Source organism: Pelmatolapia mariae, linkage group LG5, assembly GCF_036321145.2.
Source record: "Pelmatolapia mariae isolate MD_Pm_ZW linkage group LG5, Pm_UMD_F_2, whole genome shotgun sequence".
NCBI classification, from domain to species: Eukaryota; Metazoa; Chordata; class Actinopteri; order Cichliformes; family Cichlidae; genus Pelmatolapia; species Pelmatolapia mariae.
Genome location: NC_086231.1, coordinates 3,878,134 through 3,901,400, shown reverse-complemented (window position 1 = coordinate 3,901,400; position 23,267 = coordinate 3,878,134). Strand labels below are relative to the sequence as shown.

The window sequence follows — 23,267 nt, the reverse complement described above, 5'->3', positions numbered from 1 at the left end:
CTGAACCACTTTCCCCTGCCGTCTATTTTTGTCCGGGCACGCCGAGTGTCGGGTTCCGTCGGGCCGTCAGCTCTCCTCTCTGCCCCCCCTAGCCTCGCCATGTTGTCGGCTTAAATCTGGTGGCCAGTTTTCTGAGTTTATCGTAGAAAAAAACTTTTTCTCAGCGTGAGTGACAGCTTAAACAGTGGAAAGATGTCGAGTGTGTCCTACCACATCTCCAACCTGTTGGAGAAAATGACCTCCACTGACAAAGACTTCAGGTAAGAAACAGTGAGCAGCTCTTACAGTGAGATGACACTTTTTAAAACCCCGACTTGTGTGGGCCATTTTACCACACAGGAGACAATAGTGCCCTCTATACAGACTTAATTCTCTATTATTTTTATTTACTTTTATTTAATCGACACATCATTTATTAGTTTTCTCTACCTGAAAACAAAAAATAGATGTAATAATTTTACCTAACCAATGTTGCGTTTTCATAAAAAAACCTCCAAATGTTATATTAATATTATTGACTAATTTAATCATTATTAAATATGTTTGTAAATATCTGTGTCGGCTGTGATTTTTTTTTAAAGCATCAAATACTCAATTTCACAAATTGGAAGTAAGGATTTTTTGCTAATATGATAAATTCATTATTTAAATAGTTTTATATTTTGAGAAAGTGAGTCGTTGTTGTCCAGGTAGATAGCAGTAGGTTCAAGAGTGTTGGAGATTTTTGTTATTGTTTTATTTTGTCTTAAAAATCTTTTGATACATTGCAAAATATCTTTGGAGATGTTTTTAACATTGGACAACACATATTGAGTTTACTGTCATATATGACAAAGAAAAGTATATTCTTCAACTGTTTTACATGTTTTGATAACTCTTTGAGTGTTATAAACACATCTATGAGCCAACAACAACAAGTATAGATTTGAATCACTTAATAATACCAACCTCTACCTTTCTCTTTGTTCTCATTAAATTGATGAGCTAAATATTTATTGGACAAGTAATGTGCACATCTTTACTGAAAGACCACAATTGTAACAGAAGTGGCGAAAAAAGCATAGAATTAAATTTACAATTGAAAATCTGGATTAATAATTAAAGAATAAATAGACATCTAAACAAATCTAGACTGTTAATTCATTATTTGACCCTTTTTTGAGGCAATAATGAAAAGGAGAATCACTGAAAAGATTCACAGATCAGTTTATTAACTTTGGTCTCTATGTGTGTGTGTGTGTGTGTGTGCGTGTGCGTGCGTGCGTGCGCGTGCAGGTTCATGGCCACCAATGACCTGATGCTGGAGCTGCAGAAGGACAGCATTAAGCTGGACGAGGACAGCGAGAGAAGAGTTGTGACCATGCTGCTCAAACTGCTGGAAGACAAGAATGGGGAGGTGCAGAACCTGGCTGTGAAATGGTAAAAATCACACTCGTACGCACAGTGTGAACCGGTGCCAGAAGTCAGTGTCCTGGTGTATTTTCTTTCCTTAACTCCACAGCCTGGTCAGGGGTCAGAGGTTAGCTTCAACCACGGGCCCTTTAGTTCATGTAAACTGTATTTTATTTATCCAGATTTATTTTTGGATTCCTATAAAGGTGCTCTTTGTAACTATCCTCTGTGGAAGGGTTAACTAGGTTTAACCACCAGAGGGCTGCATTTTCCCTAACCCTTGAGTTATAGACTATTTTAAGTTTTGCTGTACTCCCATTTACTCGAGAGCCTGTTTCTGGTGACTTTTGTCTGTTGAATAAAGGTAATGGAAAGTCACAGCATTATATCAAAGTTCAGCCCCACCCTTAAAGGGTGGGGAGCCTCCCACTGTTACCAAAGTGTTTGCTCATAGGGGGTCATATGATTGTTGGGTTTTTCTCTGTATGTATTATTGTAGGGTCTACCTTACAATATAAAGCACCTTGAGGTGACCGTTGTTGTGATTTGGCGCTGTATAAATAAAATAGAATTGAACTGAATTGAAATTGAATTAAATAAAGATAAGAGTGGTAATGCACTAAAATGAGAGTGGTACCTTCATTTATGCTGGACTGGAAGTATTGATGGTGTCTGTGTAGCAGGCTGTGTGTGTTAGATAGCCACCTATTTGTGTTTGCAATTAAGTGCATGGTTAGATACTACAGGTCATATTTCTATCACATAATTCTGTAAACCAATAGTGGTTTGATACAAAATTATGACATTTTTTAACTTCTTGTGTTTGTTTTTAAGCCTGGCGCCTCTGGTGAGCAAAGTGAAGGAGCCCCAGGTGGAGACGATGGTGGACGTGCTGTGTTCAAACATGACGTCAGACAAAGAGCAGCTGAGGGACATTTCCAGCATGGGACTGAAGACTGTGATCGCAGAGCTGCCACTCACATCCTCAGGTGAGCACTCACTGTCCTCCCACCTGTCTCCTCGTCGCGATGATCAGCTTTTAATGGTGGATTTCCATTTTAGCAGCAACTTCGAGAGTATGAAGAGCATCAATAATACAGGGCGTAGAAGCAAAGTTTACATTTTAGACAGTCATTCATATTTTACTTTAATAAGTTTGTCATTTTCTTGGGACTGCATGCAAAAGTGTCTGAAATTACCTACACAGCTACAACATGCCATATTTGTATTTTCACCAAATAATAACCAATAATTGTAAATTCTCATTTTTTTCGCCATGAATTTCTGCACATCTTCGCTGCCATCTGGGCTTAAATATCACAATTATTCAGCAACTACAGACCTTAATGTGAGCTGAAATCAGGATGTTTGATCATTTGAAGGCAGTGAAAACTCAAAGTTGTTTAAACATCCTTGTTTTGGGTTGGATCGACAGGTTTGACTCTGACAGGCAGCGTGTGTAAGAAGATTACCTCCCAGCTGATTGGTGCCATGGGGAAACAAGATGATGTGTCTGTTCAGTTAGAGGCCCTGGACATCCTGTCGGACATGTTGGGAAGGTAAAAACAAGATCTCGGTCCAAACGTGATGACTGTCCCACATTAGACAAGTACCAGCTGAAACACATACACACCACACACCACACACACCACACACACACACACACACGGTACACTTTGCTGAACTTTAAACCTTTTCACTGTTTGCTTTTTTTCCACAGGCTGAGTGGTGCACTGGTCAGTTTCCACAGCTCTCTGCTCTCCAGCCTGCTGCCTCAGGTGAGAAACACTCAGCCACTCAGATGTTAACTGTGGTTTTACAGTTCTAGTGTAGTGCTACCATGACAACCCAAAAAATCACTGTTATCTGTTTTTAGACATAATTATTAGTATACTTAAGATAACAGGATATTTTTCATATTATTATAAGAAACCCGTTTTTATAAGAAACGTGCACATCACTTTCTCTCATTTCACATTACTTTCAGTATATTTACTGCATGCTTTAACAGCTATATGATGACTTTCGTTCATTTTATTTTTGTATTATAAATACATGTGTGTTCAAAATGAGTACTTTGTATTTTTGTTCTTGAAAATGCACCTGCAGTGGTTTTAGCATATTGTAGTACAGTTTATTTGATTGTATTTTTACTCATTTGTCCTTTTATCTGCTGTTATCTGCTAATGTTTCTTCGTTCATTCGTCATTTGGATGCTGCAGTTAACCAGCCCCAGAATGGCGGTCAGGAAGCGCTCCATCTTGGCTCTCGGTCACCTGGTGCCCTGCTGCAGCCCCGCCCTCTTCTCCCAGCTGACAGAACACCTGATGAAAGAGCTGGCCAAGGGTCCGCCCACATCAATGACAAGGACATACATCCAGTGCCTGGCAACCATTAGTCGTCAGGGCGGCTATCGAGTCGGTGAGCTGATGCTGTGCTTATGCTGCCTTCAGTGCTGAATGGGGAAACTAACTAAGAGGACAATGACCAGTCTTCTGAAAGGTTTCAGATGTTGACAGTCCAGCGCTCCTGTATTCTGTTTTTTATAGAAAGCTGAGAATACAGCTTCTTAGTTTCACTAATGTAGCGAATGTTTGGTCCACACTGAGACATGTAAATGGCTTTCAGATGATCTAGTATTCAATTTAGCACTGATAGCTAAGATGATGACTTTCCTCCGACTCTCCCTGTAGGGGGAAGTCGGCCATTGGCCCTTCATCCGGTGCCCTTGCACTATAGCTAACTTCAGCCCCCACATGGCTGCAGACTCATGGATCTTTTTAAACTTTGGTTCTTCATGCATTTTTTGTGTCATTTAGTGAAGAAAAACATCTAAAGTGTAGATTTTTTTCCCATTTTTTGTGATTTGTAGGTGAACATTTAGAGAAGTTGATCCCAATGGTGGTAAAGTTCACCGGAGTAGAAGATGATGAGCTGAGAGAGTATTGTTTCCAGGCCTTTGAAGCTTTTATACGCAGGTACACACAAAGTCATGTTTCCATCACTTTAGAGGACAATACTTTCACTTACATGCTGATTTCCCACAGAGTTACACTGAGTATAACCAGAAGCTCTACAGACCTAACCCTATTCTAATTGTTACCTTGAAGCAAGTCTTTATATACATTCACTATAGGGACCTCTGTTCAGTCCACACATATGTTGTAATTAGGTTGTTGTCCCCTCAGCATGACCCACAGAAGTACACGCCCACACTTCATGTCCTTACTGTCGCTCTTTCTGTTACTTCCTGATTGGCAGGTGTCCAAAGGAGATGTCGCCTCACATTGCCACAGTGACTCAGCTTTGTCTTAAGTTTATGACCTTTGACCCCAACTACAACTATGATGACAGTGAGGAGGAGGATGAAGACAGCATGGACATAGATGATGAGCTTGAGGAAGGTGTGTGAAATCTGTGTGTCATTCCGGACTGTGAATAGAGATTTAGCAGAAAAACTATTAACAGGAAGCAAATAACAGGAACATAAAGAACATGATGGTAATCAATCATCATGTTTTAGGTGTGTAGTTTTGAAGTAATCCAGCGATTACGATCTGCACATCCATGGTTACATTCCAAATGGGAAATGATAATTGATCATTTGGCCGTTTTTAGTGGTGTGAAAATGTGAACAAATGAGAGCTCAGAGAGAACAACAGTCCTTACCTGCAGCTGACATCACAGCAGGACAACCTTTATTCTTCAATGTTGTTTTCTTGGTTCCCAAATAGGCCTCTATGTTGGTGTTTACATTTTCATATGTGTTTTAAAACATAAATATCAGTCTTTAAAGCAGGTCTGGATGATTTTTGTACCTGTATTCTTTAAGTTAGTTTATCCGATTTAAAAAGAAGGTATTTAACTTTTCAACACAAGCGGTTGTTTTTCTTCAGATTGAATCTGTCGATTCTTAAAAGTACTACAAACTTCAAACAACAAAATGTGAGATCTTTTGAGTTTTGCTGTCTTCCATTCGTCACTTGTATGAAGCAAATCGAGTTTATTCTCGTTTCATGACTTCACTCAGAGTCAGACGACGAGTACAGTGATGACGATGACATGAGCTGGAAGGTGCGGCGCTCTTCCATCAAGTGTCTGGAGGCGTTGATCAGCACACGTCTGGACCTCCTGCTCTCCTTCTACTCCTCCATCTGCCCCGCTCTGCTGGCACGATTCAAGGAGCGCGAGGAGAACGTCAGGGCCGATGTCTTCACTGCGTTTTCAACGTTGCTGAGACAAACACGGGTGGCATCGAGTCGCCACAGCCTCATCGTGTCTGGTTCAGATCCCGGGGTGAGAAGAGAGGAGGAGCCGGCAGTCGCCTTGCTGAAGAAACAGGTGCTGAGAAGTTTTTGGATGGAATTTAATTGAGTTTCACAAATAGAGCTGGAAAGTAGATAAGTCTAAAATTACATTTTTAAAGGTATCATTGACTTACCTAAAATTCAAAGATGTTTGGTATTTAATTGAGGCAGGCTGCAGAGTCGAGACTACCTAACAGTCCACGCAAATCAGCTGATCTTTGCTCATTTCTAGTGTCATATTTTTATTCTTGGACTCCATCAGAGTAGCTCTCTATAATTTACAGTTCCAAATACCTGCATGCTTATCCCATATATGAACCTAAATGGACCTGGCCCTCCACTTTCTGTCTGAAAAAACCTGCTTGAGCTCCTCCGCCTTTAAACAAACGTGTCCATATCTAAGATGTTGCAGTCTTCCAGTTCTCCTGAGCGTCTCGTAAATATGATTTGCAGAAATAAATTGTGCGGCGGTTTGTGTGTCCAGGTGCCTGCAACTGTAAAGGCCCTCCACAGACAGCTGAAGGAGAAGAGCATCAAGTCCCGACAGGGTTGCTTCTGTCTCCTCACTGAGCTGGCTCACACTGTACCGGGAGCCCTGGAAGAGCATATACCTGCCCTGATACCTGGTAGACACACACCTACACATATACACACACACACACGCATTACAAATTAATTCTTAACTGTCAAACTGGTCAGAAACTTTCACTCTCTTTTCAGCAAAGTCACATAGACTACAAGGGAGATCTTTAAGATCTTTAAGATCTAAAACACACACATTTCCTACAACCATCTGTTCCTAAGCCTCCCAGTAGCTTTTCTCTTTCACTTCAGCTGCTGTATTTTTTCTCCTTACTCGCACTCTTTCTGTCTTTTTTTCTTTCTATTCCTCTCCCCTCCTTCCTGCAGGCATCGTCTTCTCCCTGACAGACAAATCCACCCCGTCCACCATGAGGATCGATGCGCTCTCCTTCTTCAACGTCCTGCTACTCTCCCACCCTCCTCAGGCCTTTCAGCCACACATGCAGGTTTCAAAAACTTCTTTTAAGGCTTTGCCTTGAAACCTGTACACTGCCTGTCATAATGACTCGGGGGATCTGCATCTTTAAAAATTTGAATCACTAAATTTTTCAACTCTGGAAATAGAGTCCACAATAATGAGAATGTAAAGACTAACTTGTGCTGTGACCCCTGCAGGTGCTGCTGCCCCCAGTGGTAGCATGCATTGAGGACACCTTCTATAAAATCACCTCAGAGGCTCTGCTGGTCATCCAGCACCTGGTCAAAGTGATGAGACCGCAGGGACAAGCGGGAGGATTTGACCCCAAACCGTTCGTTAAAGAGGTGAAATGGCTCGGGACTGTTTTGTTTTCTGGTCTGAGGTGGTTTAATTTGATTGTGCGCCATAGCATCCTGTCTATTTATCATTTTTAATGTGTTGTGGGAGCAAAGAACTAATGAAGAGCGAGTGGGAATGGCAGGTTAAATACTGTGATTTGTCTAAGGAAAATGAACAAACATGACTTTGCTGGTGCTTTCCTGCTTGCCTGAATCAAAGTATTTCTACAGAATTATAGATTTTAAACATCTTTTAAACAAACTGTGATCAAAAGGTTCTGTGACTGCTCCCTCTTCATGGTCTCTGACATCACTGGTTCAAACTTTGGCACCAGTAATTTTGTGCTGCTGTGCTGGTGCCTTCACAAGGCTTTCCTGATGAGTGGAACAGGTTCTACCTTTTCTTTATAATTTTCATTTATTTAATTTTCCCAAAGGTGTTTTCTGTAACGATGAAGCGGCTCAAAGCAACAGACATCGACCAGGAAGTAAAAGAACGAGCGATTTCCTGTATGGGTCACATGGTTTGTCACCTTGGTGACCACCTGAGGGCAGAAGTTCAGGGAGTCTTGGCGATCTTTCTGGAGAGATTAAAGAATGAGATCACAAGACTAACAGCAGTTAGGACCATCACCCTCATCGCTGCCTCTCCGTTAAAGGTTTATCATGACTTTTGTTTTGTGTTTTTAATTTAATGAACACATTTTTTTAATTTGAAAAATTTTAGTAACTTCCTGTCCTTTTCTGCAGATCGACCTGTCACCCATCCTGCCAGAAGCGCTCTCTGTGCTGGGATCTTTCTTGAGGAAGAATCAGCGGGTGTTGAAGCTCGGGACGCTGGCGTGTCTGACGGCGCTGGTCACTCATCACGCTGCCAGCATTAAACCTGCAGCCCTGGAGCCCGTGCTGAGCGAACTTCCTACTCTGGTGGATGAGAGTGACATGCATGTTTCACAGGTACAGGCACCGAACTGAACATGCACATGAATCAGATCAAAAATTAAATATATAGAATATAAATTTTCTTCAAAAATGAATCAACGTCCATGTGCATGACATTTTAACTTGGAAAGACAGACAGTGACAGGAAGTTTTACTTTTTGAGATCGCCTTTTAGAAAACAGTAATGTGCTTATTTTATGTCGTATTATGGTAAAAAATGTGTAATTGCAGATTTTTGGAGGTGGTTCTTTTTGTTCCGTCATATAGTTCACACCAAGAAAAACATACATTTAGGAAGTGGGTTAAGGAATATCAAACATAAAGTTTAGGGATCAGATTACATGTGTTGGTGGAAAGCTGGGATCTTATTCTGCTCATTTTGATTTATTTTTTTTTTTCCTTGGTCTCTGTTAGCGTAGCTGCGTGACTCAAAAGTTCACAGGCCGCTTAGTCAGCTTTCCTTAAAACAGGATGTTGCCTGCAGACATTGTTGTACACATAAAACATGTTGTGGTTGAATCTACTTGTAGTTTGTCTCTGTTTAGGTGTCCATCACCTTGCTGACCGGTATGGCCAAAGCCTACCCCTCGTCTCTGGCTAAGATTAGCTCGTCTGTTCTGCCGGGAGTCTTCAGACTCATCCATTCACCGCTGCTGCAGGGTAGCACTCTGGAAGCAATACTCGAATTCTTGCAAGCACTGGTGCTGTCCAAAACCAGTAATCTGAGCTACAGGTGAGATGGGATGTGGTTGTGAATCTCTTTGGGTCAGATGTCCTAGTAACACTGGACAGGTCAACAGTTTTCGAGTGGGAAAGCTGTTTAGTGCTGAGGATAATTGCTAATGGCTTGTTTATAATGTTTTCGTTGAACTATAATGATTTTTAATCACTGACATGAATCAAATGTTTTTAAATAGTTGTTGGAAAGCCTTTAATTTAGCCCACATTTTTAAAAGAGCAGCAGTGCATCATTTCAGTGTTTCCCTCAGGCATGTAAACAGTAGTTATCTCATCAAATGACATGAAAACCTTCCAAAAGCCACAGTCCAAATGTGTTTAAGTGATTAGAAGTCATTATTTTATATTATTAGACAGCAAAGAATATGAAACAGCTGATTGAAACGCCATCAGATTCCCAGGAGTCCACATTAAATCACATCCCCCGGGTGCAGATGTCAGTGTGAGTCACAGCTGAGTCAGGTCTGCTTTGTTATCTCCAAGAAATGAATATTCATGTAATTACCATCTGCAGGGGAACTCCAAAGTTTTTACAGATAAATATCAGTTCAGTATTCAGAGGGAGGAATACTCAGTCTGTTGTGTAATGTCTTCTCTGGCTCTGGAGGAGTTTGTCTGGTCTGAGAAAATAAGCCTGAGTCAGTTTGTTCTGTGTTGACTTTGAGAAAATTAAACCAACCCAGGAGAATGACACAACCTGATAACATCTTCTATTTAAAGTGGCAGAAAAGCTAGTCTGCCTGTCTGAGTTTTCCCCTGAAGGTTTGTCAGATAAGAGTCAGACTCTGCACTCAAAAGCTGCTAAAGTCAAGTTTAAAACATGTTAATCATGTACTGACCACAAGTGACCTGGTTAGCCTCAACTAACCCAACACTGCATCAGCAAGTCATGCTGATGTTCCTTTTACCGCTAATTAACATATGAGCAAGATGTATAGTGTGTCTTCCTCTGACTGTGTGTATATTTTTAGTCCATGTGACCTTCGTCAGATTAATTATATTCTATCATTTGTGTACTTACTGTCCATATACCTGAAAATGCTTTTTGTTCAGGCAAAGCTTGATCTGTGATCCAGACCAGACGTACATTCAGTTGGGGTGAAATGCCTCAATCACTGCAGTACACTTATTTTCTTGTATGATATATTTTTTACAGAGTAATATAATGATGGTCAGCGCAAATGCTCGGTTGGATTCTACTCCGACAGATCTACGTTTTCCGTCTGCACTCTTCCTGTTTCCTCAAGATTTTCTATTTCTATCTGTAATTTTTCTTAAAGATCTTTAATTATATTGTTTGATATAAATCAGAACATTTTTCCCAGCACCTTTGTTAAACTATAACTGGAAGTTTTAATCAGATCAGTCCATTTAGTGTTAGTAACATATCAACACAAATACTACACCCGGGATTATAATCCTCTCCTCTCCTCTCAGTCAGTTGCTGAAGTCTCTCATGGAGCCGTTTCACAGATCTCAGTCCTCTGCAGATGGCAGCATCGTCCACAGGCAGTCCTACCACTCAGTCGCTCGCTGTGTGGCTGCTCTGTCCTCTGCTTCTCCCAAAGAGACTCCTGGCACTGTGGCCGGCTTCATACAGCAGGTGTGAGAGTCTGGTATTTGTGCTCTGCTTTAGCTTCAATGGAGGTTTCCTCTAAGGATGTGACACAAACAGACATGAGATATAAATTTGTTAGACAAATTTTGTTTGTTTGTTTGTTTTGTGTTTTATAAAATTTGATCTGAAACTGGCCTCTTAGAAGCTACCTTTGTTTTCTTTGCCGTTATTACTTTAACACTTACCTCATTGAAATTCTGCCCTCTCCTCTCCTCAGGTGAAGAATCCCGGCTCTCCAGAGTCTGCTCGTGTCCTCGCCCTGCTGTGTCTGGGGGAGGTGGGGAGGAAAGGCAGTCTGGGAGGAAGTAAGGAGGTGCAGGGAGTCATCTTGGAGGCTTTCTCCTCCACCAGTGAAGAGGTAGGACACGCTATCCATATCTGAATATTTAAATTTTTCATTCACAATGAATAAATTTATCCTTTAGTTAAAAGAAGAGCTTCTCCAAATCTGATTGTGTGCCAGCGTTTTAATAAAGATTTCTTTTTTCTTTGATTGTCTTCAGACAATCAAAGAAAAAAGAAATCTGAACTAACTGTGGAAACTGTTGTACCAAGTGTGAAATAAATGAAATGAAATGAAATGAATGAAGAGCTTCAGGTTTCACACTAATAATTTTCCACAAAGGAAAATTGAATTTTTTCCCCCACATCACAGTTACATTTCCTTGATATTGAAACCTAATTAGTCAAAAAGTCAGTTTTGTTTTTTACCCTTTTACTGCTTTGATATCAGTGCCAGTTGTTTGTTTTACTACTTATTAGGTAAGTGCTTCTTCAGTGTCTGATAGTTGTTTCACAACAGCCGGAAACATTGGGAGGTGTGAAAACAGAGCTTAAAGAAGATTTAGAGATCTGACAATCAGTAAGAAAGATCATTCAGAATGAGCTGTTGCTTTAGCTCTGTGGAGCAAACTGTGTGGAGAGTAGAGTGGGTTATGTTTATGTTATGAGAAGTTCAGTTGATGAATTAAGGTGACAAAGGTTAAATAAGCTCAGACAGCCGACTGTGTGGAGATCTTGTTTGTGATTTCAGGTGAAGACGGCAGCCTCCTGCGCTTTAGGCAGCATGGCCGTCGGCTGCCTGAGCGATTACCTGCCCTTCCTCCTGAAGGAGATCTCTGCCCAGCCACGGAGACAGTACCTGCTCCTTCACTCCCTCAAAGAAGTCATCAGGTGTGTGTTCTGTGGAATGTTTGGCTAAATGTGTGTGTGTGCATTTCATTCACCATAATCTGTTGTTGTTCTCTGAAGCAGGTGATCATTGAAAAGCATCATTTATGAGTTCACTGCAGTTTAAGTGTGAATTTTGCAGTAACAGTTTAATATTTAAGCTGATAAAAATGATAGATTTTGCCATAAAACTTTGCAAAGCTTGCAACAAAATTTGCATGACATATGTTGAATAAAATAAGTAAAGTTTTCTTAAAGTTTCCTTCCTCCTCTCTCTCTTTGTTCAGTGCCTGTCCAGCCTCCAGTCTCTCGCCCCATGTAGAGTCTGTGTGGGCCTTGCTGTTTCAGAACTGCGAGTGTCAGGAGGAGGGCACCAGGAACCTGGTGGCTGAATGTTTGGGAAAACTCACTTTAGTCAATCCGGCAGCACTTCTGCCTCGACTTAAACAACAACTTAAAACTGGTAGGACGGTATTTAAGAACTAGTTTATATTTTTGTTTTTTATGTTAGTTTTCTGTTTTGTACAATTTAAAACCAGATGCAACAAATAATACAGAATTAACATCTTCATGGTCAATCTCTGTTTCTGTGCATGGTCTTGTTATTTTGTATTAATATGCCTTCAATATGAATGAGAAAAAAAATATATACAAAAATCTTTATTTTTTGTTACATTGTCTCCACAGGTTCTCCTTTAGCTCGCAGCACCGTGGTAACAGCCATCAAGTTCACTATTGTTGACCACCCGGCACCCATAGATTCACTGCTGAAAGACTGCATAGGTAAGATGAACAGTTAAAAAAAATGTTTGCATCCCATGTTACATCATTACTCTTCATCTTTTTACATTAACACAGAATGTAAAGTGGGAACATTTCTCTAAGATTTAGTTTCATGGTGAAACGTTAATGGCTCACATATGCAGATTTGCAGAGGTAGCCGAGCAATTCTGGTGTGCTACAGAATTTAATTACTTTGCCTTTGGAAGAGGCTGTGTGAAAGCAAGTTAGAGCAATGAAAAAATTCTAAACCTAAAACTTTAATTGCTGACCTGGTCCAACGGGTAGACTGGAACACTTGTAGATGGTGATGGTGCGATGAAGCTCCATGAATGTGTCGAATTTTTACGAACAATTGCTCATTTTGAAGTAATGACATCTACTGGTCATTCGATGTACAGCAGCCCTGCTGTGATAATTCATGTGGGGTGCATACCAGCGGATATCAGGTTCTGTATTTTATTTTTACTGTACACACAGACACCTCTAACCAACCATCCTCTCTGAGATTGATTTGAGAAGATGTGTGTCATTATTAGGAGACATCATGTCTAAATGCTCCCTAACTGTGGATATTTTTCACCTTGTTGGTGGCTCCATAATGTTCTTATAATCTCCTTGCAAGCTTGTGATGATCCTCAGAGTCACGTCAGATCCAGTTCACACAGAAAATTAAAATTCCTGCATCTTTTCAACAGCTCGAGTCACATCACGAAGCAGTGATCTCATGTCAGAGAAACAAGCCTCATTTATCTTTGGTCACATGATACGGGTCGTTACTGTCAGATCTAACATCACTCATTGTAGATGTATGCTCTCCCTTTCAATTCCTGAAGAATCACACTGCATTGAAATACAGGCTTGTAGTATCATTACACATAGTATAACATGTCTCATAATCAGATTGACTCGCCTTTCAAGCCAGCCTCAATCAGAATCAGAATACTTTATTAATCCCTGAGGAAATTATGTGGTTACAGTGTCACCAAGACAATAAGAACAGTATAGAATAAGTTGTTCCTCAGCCTGCTGTCCCAGCATGCAACGGCATAGAGGATGGCGCTGGCCACTCATGGAAAATCCTGAGCATTGTCCTTCAGATGTTAAAAGGCCTCAGTCACCTCAGAAAACAGAGACAACTCCAGTCTTCTGGTAGTGTAGTGGTGTTTTTAACCCAGTGCAGCTTATTATCAACGTTTATTCTGAGGTATTTATAGTCCTCCACTTTGTCCTCCTGGATTGAAGCAGGGGTCACAGGTTTCCTGATCCCCATAAAGTCCACAACCAATTCTTTGGTTTTTGTCACATTTGTCATCGTGCAGAGGATTCTGCACGATTGAGCAGGTAGATGGGGCTGGTAAGCGAAATGAAGGGGATCCTGATGTGGCCTGACTGTAGCTCATAGCAGGTCAAGGATGAGACTTTCCAAGGGTCTGTAATCCTGGGGGCCACTGGGACAGATGTCTTCCACAAATCCAGGACTGTCTGCAAACTCAAACTCATCATGAACAGTTTATACAAGACTTGACGAACCTGGGGGGCACAGGCCTCGAGAACACGAGGATTCACCCCGTCTGGTCCAGCAGACTTGCCTGAGTGGAGTCTTCTCATTTGTCTCAAACCTGTGTGGCCATTATAGGAATGGCAGTTTTCCCCCTTCTTTGTTGGTAGCATTTTTCAGCCCCACAGGTTGATGCTTGGATGTGTTGACAGATAAGTGATACACCGACTACAGATAAGTACCTCATATGATCCCACTTAAAAACCAAAACAAATGTTCATTTAATCTTAAATATAAACTGAAGTCTAATGCTGACTCAAATATAAAAACCCAGATGAGGCTCTGAAAAATAAAAAGCTGTGATGTCATCTCTGTGTGACAGGTGACTTCCTGAAGACCCTGCAGGACGACGACATCAATGTGCGACGTATCGCCTTGGTAATGTTTAACTCAGCAGCTCATAACAAACCGTCTCTGATCCGCGGTCTCCTGGGAAGAGTGCTGCCTCACCTCTACAAGGAGACCCAGATCAGGAAGGACCTCATCAGAGAAGTGAGTTAACTGATTTAGAAGCAGCAGGTGCTTCTGTTCATGTTCTGTGCAGACGTTTTACTCTGTTTGTGTGCTGCAGGTGGAGATGGGTCCGTTCAAGCACACTGTTGATGATGGGTTGGATGTGCGTAAAGCTGCATTTGAATGTATGTACAGTCTTCTGGACAGCTGCCTGGAGGGGCTGGACATCCTGCAGTTCCTGGATCATGTAGAGGAAGGACTCAAAGACCACTATGATATCAGAGTGGGTGGAAAAATAGTTAAAGTAAAAATGATCCACCTTTTTACCTTCTGTCCTGTGGAGTGATTTCTGGGGTGTTTAGTAGCATCAGCAATCAGAAAATAATGATTTATTTTTGATCATTTTCTCCTTGTTTTTAATATCACTGTGCAGATGTTGACCTTCCTGATGCTGGCCAGACTGGTCTCTCTTTGTCCTGCTGCTGTTCTCCAGAGACTGGACAGGCTGGTGGAACCACTTAAAGCGACCGTCACCACCAAAGTACTCAAATAGACACACAGTCTTAGAAATCAACACTTCATTAAAACATTATGATTCAGAAGATTAAAAAAAACCTGCATGGATTGGAGTTGATGGTCTCTTAAACACAACTTGCCAGAAATTATTTATAAAAACCGCATCCTTACTCTCTATGAACCTTTTTTTTATAGTTTAAAGGTGAAATACACAGAGATCTTTACAAACCTGTAGTTGTAACCTTGAGTTTCCCTCTGCCTTGAGATGAAGTCTCCGTCTCCTTCCTCCACCTGCAGGTGAAGGCCGGTTCTGTGAAGCAGGAGTTTGAGAAGCAGGAGGAGCTGCGGCGCTCGGCCATGCGTGCTGTCGCCGCCCTGCTGGCTGTGCCTGAGGTGGAAAGAAGCCCCAGCATGGCCGAATTTGCCAATCAAATCAAATCCAGCACTGACATGGCGTCTATCTACCAGAGCATCCAGGGAGGGGAGGGTGGGGGTATAGGAGCCACAGAGAGGATGGATATGAGCTAGAAACATGCTGGAGATGTTCATGAGAATGTTTTTATAGATGAGCTTTAGGCACAGCACATTAAACTGATCTGTGTTTGTACAATGTCAGGTTTGATTTTCAGTTTGTTTTGTTCTTCATATTTTGTTCCTTCCAGCAGGAGTTCGGTTTAAATTAGTTCACATGAATTAAAGTTTTAGCAGCAGCCTCCTGGGTCTTTCAGATTTTCTCATGGATTTGTTCAAGATCTAAAAAAACGTACATTTGGTTTTATGCTATATGAAAATGGGACAACACAAAAACCACAGCAGACATCTGTGTTTCACTCACGAAGGAAATTTGTTCACTGAGTGTGACGTGCTTTTCAGTCAGCTGTCTGTGTGAAGTGCAGACTTTGCCATAATTTTGTAAGATTTATAAATAAATTGCTATATTAAAGTAAAACTGAGCATGATTACATCCTTTACAGGTTATTCGAGCTGGTTCTTTTAGATGTTTATAAACAAAATTTGTATTTTTCACATAAATAAACAAAGCAACTGTGACAAATCAAATTTGTATTATGTTTTTATTATATTTATAATATGTTTCTATTTAGAGTTCAGGGGTAACACGTAGCACAAACAACAGAGCATATAAGGATGCCATGCAACTAATGCATTGTTTGCATTTTGCATTGTTATAACATTGTCTGGATTAATGTAATATCAATGGAAAAGTGTAGAAATATATAGAAATATTTTTTTTTTTAAGTTTTTACATTATAGGATAATAAAACTGAGAAAAGCATGAAGGATTAGTTTTCAATGGAGCTGAGGACTGAATGGTTCAACAGAGTAATGGGAGCCTTCTCAGCTTTTAAACATGACAGGAAATAACCAGCAACAGTCATGATCTATACTCCAGTGACACATTATTAGAAAAAAGAACTAGTAGTTAATCCTATAAGGCAGCGGTCCTCAGCCCCCAGGCCATGGACCAGTCTGTGAGTCATTTGCTACCGGGCCGCGAGAGTTGAGCCTTGGGTGTGAAATTTATGTTTTCTTTTTTTCTTTTTTTTGCAACTGCACTGTAAGAAATGTATGTAAAAATTACCCTAAAAAAACTGTAAAATGGCAACAGTAAATTACCATTAAATCAAAAAGAGTAAATGATTGTAATATCTATATTAAATTTCTGTAAATTCACAAACGGTGATTTGCTTTTATTTTTACACTGCTAATATGTTGAAAATATATTAATTTACAGTAATATGGCACACTGTCTTCGAAAACAACAGGAAAAATCTGTAACATTATCTACAATTAATCACCCTACAATTTACATAATAACTCTGTATGAATGACAATCTTTGCTGCTTTTTTCATTTGAATTTACAATTTACAACTGTATGTTAATTACTCGAAATTAACATAACCGTGCTTTTAATTTTTACCAAAATAGGATACCGTTTTGTGTTCTACATTTACAGTTTATTTTTCACGGTGAAATTCTGGCAACCACAGCTGCCAGTAATTCACCGTAAATTCCGGTCCGTGGCGCAAAAAAGTTTGGGTACTATAAGACTTGTAGAAGTCTGTCCAGGGTGTACGCTACGACTGCTAGAATTTCACTCAGAAAAGTGAAGTGTTAGCTACTTTGAGCTCTCCACAAACTGAAGTCAATCTGATGTAATCCCACCTCAGATGGTTAAATGAGGGCCTAAAAAAACCCAAACACACACACAAATAAAAGCTCCAATGTAATGAAAAAAAGAGGAGTTAATTTATTAATAAAAATACATTTTGTACATTATGAAAGGACGCACAAATGAATTGCTCCATGATGTGTGAAATAATGTCACGCAGAAAAACAATATTTAAGAAGAAACTAAAGCCAGTGACTCACAAACTAAAATAAATGTGTGTTCACAGTTTATAATATTCATTTTTTAAAACAGCAAGTGTTGCTGACAAAAGCCTATATTTACTACATGTTTTAGATCTGTTGGCTTTTCACTTCTTATTTAAGGTGTAAAGTGTGTTGCTGTGAAGTAAATTACAGGTTTTAAATAAGACGTGTCGATTAAATGTAAAAACTGTTTAGCAAGTTTTTCAGACAACAGAAGGACCACCTGTGCTGCAGGCCTCGCTAACTATCAACAGAAATACTTGTCAAACATATTTATAGTTTAAATGTTGTTAATCTTCAGCTGTTAAATGTTGGATCTAAGATGTTCGTCTGCCTTTTTGAACAGTACTAGTAGCAGCGCCATCTTTCTCTCAGATGAAAGTTGTGTTAACTGGCATCTCTCTGCTTTTTAACTAATGAAATGATTTATGTAAATGCTAGTTTCATATAATCAGGGCCAGAACAATACATAAACACATACTGAACATGCTTAAAGGTAACGTGCAAGTAAAAAGGGAATAGAAAAAATGTGTTAAAGGTAACATTAAGCTGTGGAGACCATGACCATGGTCTCCATCTTCTGCCATAAAGTTGAGAGGTTTAACACAGGAGTCTATTTGGAGAAAACCTGAATTAGTCATTAAAGGAGCTGCAGCTTTTGGTACTTGCGTGTTGGCTTAACTTTCCAGCCCTGGATGGTGAATTTTCACTGAGTGTGGTGCTTTTTTGTGTAGATATTATGTAGTACAATTTTATGCTACACAGTGACATACTAACCTCATTTATTTTCCTTTGGGCTCCATTCCTCTTCAGACACATTAAAAAACAGAAAGGTTCTATCGTTGTATTTTAGTGATAGTGGCCACGAATCATCATTTCTATTTAGCATGAACCATGCAATAATTTCTGCATTTTATGTTTTTGATTTTGTGATTGTATGTAAAATAAAATGAGAAAGATCTTATTGTAAATGATTTTCCGAAATTGAAAAAATGTCAGAGATATCTAAAGACAAACCATGTGATGACTATAAGCAGCAACATCAGCACATGCAGACAGTGAACCACAACTGAAATCACAGACCCTGGGTCTGTGGACAAAACCAGAAATAGAAATCAATCCATATTTAATCAATCTATCATCAGTACTCTGCTTTGAAGGAGATGCATTTCACTCAATATTTTAAAATCTATAAATTATGCAGAAATATTCTAGTAGAGCATGTTTTACAGTTCAAATTCAAATACCCTCAGCTTGGGTAGAGGCTGCGGCCTTCTGTGACCCTGAATAAGTAGTTTTAATAGATTTTTACTAGATTTTTACTATTGTTTTAATTTTGGACATATATCTAATGCAATTTTAGTCTTTAGGCCTCAAAAAAAAACAAAAACAAAAAAAAACAGGCCTCAACAGTAGACTCTGTGCCAGCTGATGAGGTTGTGCAGTGAACTGTTGATTTGGTTGGTTGCTCCAAAACCAAACAATCAGAATGGTATTCAAGAGCATACATGTTTACATGTATGTGAAAAAAAGTCCCAAAAACATATAACAGATCCATTTCAGCTGGTAAAATTGATGAAATATTTGTAATAGTGATTTCTGAGAGCTGAAGACAGGGGCTTTGTTCCAGAAAGCAGCTTCAACAAAGTGCAAGTGTAAATTTAAACTCTGAGTTGAGAAACTCAAAAGATGGCTAGCGAAAGTTTTTCATTATATTGGAACTGTTTATTGTTCTTTTTAGCTACTAAAGAATAGTTAAACACCACATGTACTGCTACTATCACTACTACTACTACTTCTTAACAACAGCCACACATTTCTTACCAGGTTTCAATAACATGTTCTTAATGACAGGAGATAAATACATTTGTAATTCCCTCAACCTGCCTGTTCAAGATGTTTAATGACCACCTTGAGATTTTTATTTTTTTGTCATGGTATCTGCCTGTATTTTCTCACACATCCTTCTGCGAGCTTGCTAAGGTTGTTCTGTTGGGAATAAATATATCAATATAATCATATTTTTTATTTGTTTTTGGTTATTTGCAGGTGAATTGAACCCATCATGCTTCAAAGAAGGCCTCATAACCTGCAGAGCAAAGAGAAATGTGATGTACGGTTATTGAATTTGTGTGTCTGAGAACTTCAATTGGATGTAGACATCCTTCTTATACAGTTAGGACTTGTAGATAAATAGTTCAGAAACTGAAATATAGTAAACATATATATGCATATACAGGATCTTTAGTGATCCTGTCATCAGAGAGAGGACGAGTAGCAGGAACTTCATCGTGTTGGTTTTGGAAGTCTGCAGTTAGTTTCCTTTGGTCTCTTTGTCTCTTCAGTCTGTCGCTCGCCAGTGTTGTTTTGTAAATTTCTGTCATATAATACCTTTGTTCTCAATTTTCGTTTGAACACAACTCTTTTCTCACCATACTTTGCGTCTTCTCATTGTATACATGATGTGGTGTATGAGAGAAAGAAAATGACAGGAAGTCTATGACACACTGGTTATGCAACCTTTTTGAAACTATATCTTTTCACAACATCCCACTGTGTTGCATCTCCTTTTCTTCTGAAAACACTCAAACTGTGCCTGGTTCTTTGCTTACACACACTTTTTATTTTACACGTACACACACACACACACACGTGCACACCTTTTTATAAATCCACGTGCAGCCAGTTGTGTACAAGTTGGCATAAGTGATTACTTATACCTAGAGCTGGGTGGCTGGCTTGCTATCAAGGTGCTGATGATGAACAACAAGCTTAAAATAAAATGTTTTGTTGAAAAAACGCAAAAGCTGAAAGTTTGTCTTTGAGGAGCTTCAGCAGAACACAAAACACCGGCTGTGGGCTGTGCTAATTATCATCAGAAATACTATTATAGTATATTAAATATTTCAGTTGTATTAATCTTCCTTGAGTATCATTTCAATGTGACATTAGCAAACAAAACATCTTTATTTCTTCTGTAAAGTTGAGTGTTTTAACACAGACGTCTTTGGGGACCAATCGCTATCTAGACAACGTCAGGTGGTCGTTAGAGGAACTGCAGTTTTTGGTTCTTCATCACTGGCTTGAATTTATGCAGCGTAGAGCAAATGTGACTTGAAAGTTGCATGACATAGATAAATATGAGTAGTCATACATTCAGATTTTATGAATCCACAGCGACATACTAACATAACACATAACAACATAACACAGATTTTTCTTCATGATCCAATGCTCTTTTCCCCCCAGTCAGTAAGAGTAAATAAAGATGTCAACTCAATAATAGTTTAATAAGAGCTCAGCTGACTAGTTGTAGCACGATTTGTTTGAAGTGACTTGAACAGTAACAACACCATCACATCAGGAATGACCTCGTGAATCTGTGGTCCAAATCTATCTATCTATCTATCTATCTATCTATCTATCTATCTATCTATCTATCTATCTATCTATCTATCTATCTATCTATCTATCTATCTATCTATCTATCTATCTATCTATCTATCTATCTATCTATCTACAGCAGTCAGTCAAAACCTCTCTCTCCTCGTGTTTATATGCGGTTTTCGCAGCTACATAGTTTTACAGTTTGTTTTACTAACTCTTCATTCTGAACCAAATTTTCAACATCCTAATACAAGTTACTGAACCCTTCAGTCTTATTTAATCTTATTTAATCATAACATTACATTAACACGAAACACATTTTCACTAAAACTAATTCTACAAGTCGGATGTATAATGCTGAAATCATCTAGAAATTCCTGACAGAGCTGATCTTATTTTCGTATTTGCTCTAGCTCATTGACTGCTGAGTAGAGATTCTTCTCTGTTGGTCTGGATGGTTGAGTGATGGTTGAGTTATCTGGATGTTTTCTGAAATCCACAGTAGAATATTCACAGGCAGACATGCTGGGATTCATTTCCTCACCACCAGCTTCCTGAGAGTGGCTCTGAAAGTTGATGGTAGAGTAATGTAATGAGGTAACATCTGTGTGCATGCCGGCAGTGACATAAATCGAGTCCACTGCATTTCCTGGAGTCTGGAGGCGCTCCTGGATTTCCTCATAGGCAGAGTCCTGCAATTGAATGCGATGACAAATTAAGTTAAAAAACAACACATAGCATCCTAAAAATTAACAATATACATGCAAATTATACTCAGAACGGCTAATAAGATAAAAAGCCATCAGTTATATATATACATATTAAAAATTATTATGTAATTTAGCAAATTCAAACTGTAGTTTAAATATTTTCTGAAATTATTCTCAAAGAAGTTTGGTTTTGATGTGTTGATTTACTGTTATTAATTTCATTGTCATTCAGATGTATTAAAGCATTTTCTTTCTTAATTGCAATAATGTGAAAAACATTTGAAGCTTTATAAGAGACGCCTGACTAGAACACTGCATGTGTGCAGCTCTGTTCATTCATCCATGATCGCTGGGTCAGACTCTGTGCACCAGTTATATTACAGTTTTTCTCAGTCGCTTTGGTGCGTTTCTCAGATCAGAATTGAAATTCTCATAACTATTAGTTCAACCTCCACAACACTTAGTCATTTGTGCACATCATAGTAGCAATTTCTCCCCTCTCTGAACAAACTGCAAATGATCTTGGACATGAATCAGTTGCTTCCATACATTTCCCTGCTGCTTCCTGACATTTCCATTTGCTTATGTCATGTCAGTCAAAAGTAATCATACCTATGGATGCTGAATAGTCGTTCCCAATAAAACTAATAGTCATACATCCATTGCTTGAGTCATCACACACAAAATTGTTGAACTAGTTATCACATGCCAAATATTGGCCATCTGTCAAGCAAATCCTATACCTTTCTGTATCATTTTTCCTGGAAATGGCTCCGAAATTGAACAATTGATCTCAGGTGAATTACAGCTGTCACTCATGAGGAGGCGTGTGAAAGTTCAGTTGTAACCAATGACAAACAACTTGTTCACTGTCAATTATGGATGAATCCTGTGAATCCCCAATTGGCAAGCATATATAAACTGCGCAGGAGCTAGTGTGTACCATTTCTACACTTCTGTGACACAAAATGGAAGTTCAGCACCGTGGAAGAGGGGTGAGGATGCGGGGAGGAAGGGGAAGGGGAAGAGGGAGAAGAGGCAGATATAGGCGGATTCCTAATGAAATAAGGGCTACAATTGTGGACCATGTTGTCAATCACGGCCTCACCATGGAGGAGGCTGGTCAAAGGGTGCAACCCAATATTGGAAGAACTACTGTCAGTTCAATCATTCAAACATTCCGTAGGGAAAACAGGTATGCAAACAGTAATTCACTGTACTGTACTGTGCCATCTCAGACACATCACATGTTACTGTACTGTATTTGCAAATTCACAAAAAGTCCACTCTGCACCACATAGGATTGTCAGACAACCTCGCGGAGGCGGAAGAGGGCCCCTTTTTACCCCACAGCAAGAAGAAGCCATTTGTGCAATGGTCATTGCAAACAATGCAATAAAGCTGAGAGAAATACAAAGCGCTGTCATAGAGAACCACACGGTATTTGGCAATATTGAATCTGTTTCAATTTCAACAATTGACAGAGTACTCAAGAAGAATGAAATCCACATGAAGCAATTGTATAAAGTGCCATTTGAACGAAACAGTGACAGGGCGAAGGAGATCCGTCACCAGTATGTGCAGGTAAAGCTGGTCTTCTATGTTCTGCACTGCAAACTGTTTTACAGTACTTCGTAGTTTCATGCAGTACACTTGCAATTCCACAGCACATACTCTACAATGTGTTTTACCAAATGCATGCATTACTGTTTGTTACTGTACACAGGCATATTGTGACATTGCATTTCTGTCTCTCTCTAAAGCGTGTACTGGAGCTGGAAGCCAGGGAAACACTGCACACATTCATATATGTTGATGAGGCAGGTTTCAATCTGGCCAAAGGCAGAAGGCGTGGAAGAAATCACATTGGACAGAGGGCAACCACTGAAGTCCCTGGTCAGCGCGGAGGGAATATTACCATGTGTGCAGCCATCTCAGACAACGGCGTCCTCACCCATAT

General features: G+C 39.6%; 1 protein-coding gene across 1 annotated transcript; it reads left to right on the top strand.

The window, feature by feature from the left end:
* Window positions 1–169: 169 nt before the first annotated feature.
* On the top strand, window positions 170–15,343 carry cand2 (cullin-associated and neddylation-dissociated 2 (putative)). Its single transcript, XM_063472785.1, has 24 exons — window positions 170–260; window positions 1,276–1,419; window positions 2,227–2,381; window positions 2,828–2,951; window positions 3,113–3,170; window positions 3,615–3,813; window positions 4,265–4,370; window positions 4,654–4,796; window positions 5,423–5,733; window positions 6,184–6,325; window positions 6,609–6,727; window positions 6,897–7,043; window positions 7,475–7,696; window positions 7,788–7,994; window positions 8,525–8,712; window positions 10,155–10,320; window positions 10,553–10,693; window positions 11,369–11,508; window positions 11,793–11,968; window positions 12,193–12,288; window positions 14,169–14,338; window positions 14,418–14,582; window positions 14,733–14,840; window positions 15,113–15,343. The coding sequence occupies exons 1-24, from the start codon at window positions 193–195 to the stop codon at window positions 15,341–15,343; spliced, it is 3,726 nt and encodes a 1,241-aa protein (XP_063328855.1). The 5' UTR covers window positions 170–192.
* The last annotated feature ends 7,924 nt before the right edge of the window (window positions 15,344–23,267 follow it).

What these genes read in the sequence shown, in the direction of transcription:
- cand2 (XM_063472785.1), top strand. Translation starts at nt 193, where the DNA reads ATGTCGAGTGTGTCCTACCACATCTCCAACCTGTTGGAGAAAATGACC. An exon ending in AGATGATGAGCTTGAGGAAG is followed by an intron (nt 4,797 to 5,422) that starts GTGTGTGAAATC and finishes GACTTCACTCAG; the next exon opens with AGTCAGACGACGAGTACAGT. An exon ending in TAAACAACAACTTAAAACTG is followed by an intron (nt 11,969 to 12,192) that starts GTAGGACGGTAT and finishes TTGTCTCCACAG; the next exon opens with GTTCTCCTTTAGCTCGCAGC.